This window comes from Rhincodon typus, unplaced genomic scaffold (genome assembly GCF_021869965.1).
Source record: "Rhincodon typus isolate 14 unplaced genomic scaffold, sRhiTyp1.1 hic_rhity00005909, whole genome shotgun sequence".
Classification (NCBI taxonomy): domain Eukaryota; kingdom Metazoa; phylum Chordata; class Chondrichthyes; order Orectolobiformes; family Rhincodontidae; genus Rhincodon; species Rhincodon typus.
In genome coordinates, this window is record NW_025971547.1 from 1 (window position 1) to 2,909 (window position 2,909).

Genomic DNA, 2,909 nt, shown 5'->3' on the forward strand with positions numbered 1-2,909 from the left:
CCCAGTGAGAGTCAGCACCTTCAGGAGAGGAGGGGGACCCTGTACCCCAGTGAGAGTCAGCACCTTCAGGAGAGAAGGGGATATGCAGCCAATGATAGAAGCCTCTACTCCTCCCTTTGAATGTCTTTGAGACAACTCACACTGTCTGATATTCTCCATAAGTTCCCAGTAACATGTTTTGATATACCATCTCACATTCCCTGAGACTCTGTGCTGAGCAGTGTGCTACCTCTCCATGGCTGAGGGTGCTGACCTTGGGATATGGATGTGCTGATGTTGAGGTGTATCTCTATCTGACCAAGTAGCCAGTGTGACCCAGGACAGTGAGCTCTGGCCCACTGCTCAACCAGCAGAGTGAATCCCTAACCTGCCCACACCCAAAGCCTCTGCGTCTGGCACTCTTCACCAGCACAATTGCTGAATGTTCTTTCCCCCTTGACCTGGCTCAGGAAGGTTAGGCCCTCAGGCCCCATTCTCCCTGGGAGCAGATGAGGGAATACAGTCCTGTGAAGGGTCTGGAAACTCATCACAACTTCCAGGACAGAGGGAGGCCATTCCACCCACTGTAGTTGTACTGGCTCTGAGAATTGGTGATCATGCTTCACGCCACACCTTGTTTCATTCTCAGCAGCTAAGTCAGTTACTCATCTCTCGAAGATCTGTCCAACTCCCTTTATTGGATCAGCTCCCACAGCTCCCAACTGTTCCAGGTACTGAAAACGTAAAGTGAAAAAAAAGCTCCCAAGATCTTCTTTAAATCATGCATTGGATGGATGTCTCACTGGTTAAACCAGTGTTGATTGCCCAGAGAGTGGTTGAGAAACAACTGTATTGCTGTGGGTCTGGAGTCACATGTAGGCCAGAGCAGGTAAGGGGTGGCATTTTCCTTCCCTAAAAGGCATTAGTGAATCATTGGGGTTTCTCCCCAACAATAGTTTCATGGTCATCATGAGACCCTGAACTTCAGATCTTTTTTGCTAATTAGATTCAGATCCTTCCACCTGCCATGTCTAACAGTCTAGTGATAAAAACAGAAGTTGCTGGAAAAGCTCAGCAGGTCTGGTTAACACTTCAGGTCCGATGACCCTTCCTCAGAACTGGGGAAGGGTTACAGTTCTGATGAAGGGTCACCAGACCTGAAACGTTTGATTTTTCCTTCACACATGCTGCCAGACCTGCTGAGCTTTTCCAGCAACTTCTGTTTTTGTTCCTGATTTGCAGCATCCGCAGTTCTTTCGGTTTTTATTTAGTCTAGTGACAATGCCCACTATGCCATTGCGTCTTTGAATAAAGGAAAGAAATGACAGGGCTTTGCAGAAAGCTGGGTGAGGAGAAGTCAAAGTAATTGGACTGCCTTTCAAAAAGCCAGTATTGGCATGCTGGAGTGTGGCTGGTTCTGTGTTGGCTCATTCTGTGTGTAGCAGAGGGCCGTCCCCTGGACTGCGTGGGGTTCATTTGTTTTGTTTGCTCCTTACTTATCAGACAGCTCCAACTTCAGGTCCACCACCTTGGTCTTCTCGTCTGCCATTTCAGCTTGGAACTTTGGATTCACACGATGCTGTTTGAAGAGGTACGCTGACTTCTCCCGAGGGGTCTGTATCAGTGACGAAAGGACCGGCGAGCGTTGGTTCAGGATGGTGTTTATTGGAGGTCTCCTTGGCTGAAGGCGCCTGAGCAACAAGAAAATAATGACAAGAAACGGTGGAAAAGATCTCACTCCTTAATGATTTATTTGAAAACACAAGCTTTCGGAGCCTCAGTCCTTCTTCAGCTGTTAGTGAGAGAGGTAGTATCAGACACAGAACTTACAAGTAAAAGATCAAAGGTTCACACCATTGATGAGGATGTACTAAACAAACCTAAGATGCTGTTAAACCTTTATTCAGTTAGAAGGTTTTAATTGATTAATATGTATATGTAAATTCCCAAATTCCTTTTAAGTCATTGTCCTGAGAGAACTAAAGGTTTTATCAGTGTAAAGAAGAGGTGATATTTTAGGTCAGACAATGCATGTTAGGTGTGAGGCCTTGTTTAGAATCTGTTTGTGTTTTAGTTCGATTGCCAGTTCCAACATGCCACAGCGAAAAATCATAATGACCTCCTCAGAAGACGGGATACATCCGATAGTGTCCCCTTCATCATCCAGTACTTCTCGGGAGTGGAGAAACTACGCCATGTTCTTTGCAGCTTTCGACACATTATCGATGACAATCTCACCAAGATCTTCCCTACGCCTCCATTTCTCACCCTCAAACAACCACCAAACCTTAAACAGACCATTGTTCGCAGCAAACTTCAGGACAACATCGACCACAACACTGTACAACGCTATCATGGTAACCTGTGCAAGACATGTCAGATCATCGACATGGACACTACCATCACACGTGGGAATACCACCCACCACATACACGGCAGATACTCATGTGACTTGGCCAACGTTGTCCATCTCATACGCTGCAGGCAAGGGTGCCCCGAGGCATGGTATATTGGTGAGACCATGCGGACGCTACGACAGCGGATGAATGGACACCGCATAATAATGGCCAGATAGGGATGTTCCCTCCCAGTGGGGGCACACTTCAGCGGTCAAGGACATTTCGCCTTTGGATCTTCAGGTAATTGTCCTCCGAACACAACAACGCAGAGTCGCTGAGCAGAGGCTGATAGCCATGTTCAAACCATGAGGGCGGCCTCAACCGGGATCTTGGGTTCACGTCGCACTACACACACACACACACACACACACACACACAGACACACACAGACACACACCAACACACACACACACACACACACACCGACACACACACCGACACACACACACACTCACACACACACACAAACACACACACACAAACACACTCACACACACACACACACCGACACACACACACACACACACACAC

General features: G+C 47.4%; 1 protein-coding gene across 1 annotated transcript in view; it reads right to left on the reverse strand.

The window, feature by feature from the left end:
- Positions 1-1,312: 1,312 nt before the first annotated feature.
- The window catches only part of LOC109919333 (protein phosphatase 1 regulatory subunit 36), a 7,985-nt gene continuing 6,388 nt past the window's right edge, over positions 1,313-2,909 (reverse strand). Inside the window, exon 4 of the mRNA XM_048594103.1 lies at positions 1,313-1,670. Within this exon, the coding sequence (XP_048450060.1) occupies positions 1,472-1,670 (199 nt within the window). The 3' untranslated portion in view covers positions 1,313-1,471. The remainder of the gene's footprint in view (positions 1,671-2,909) is intronic.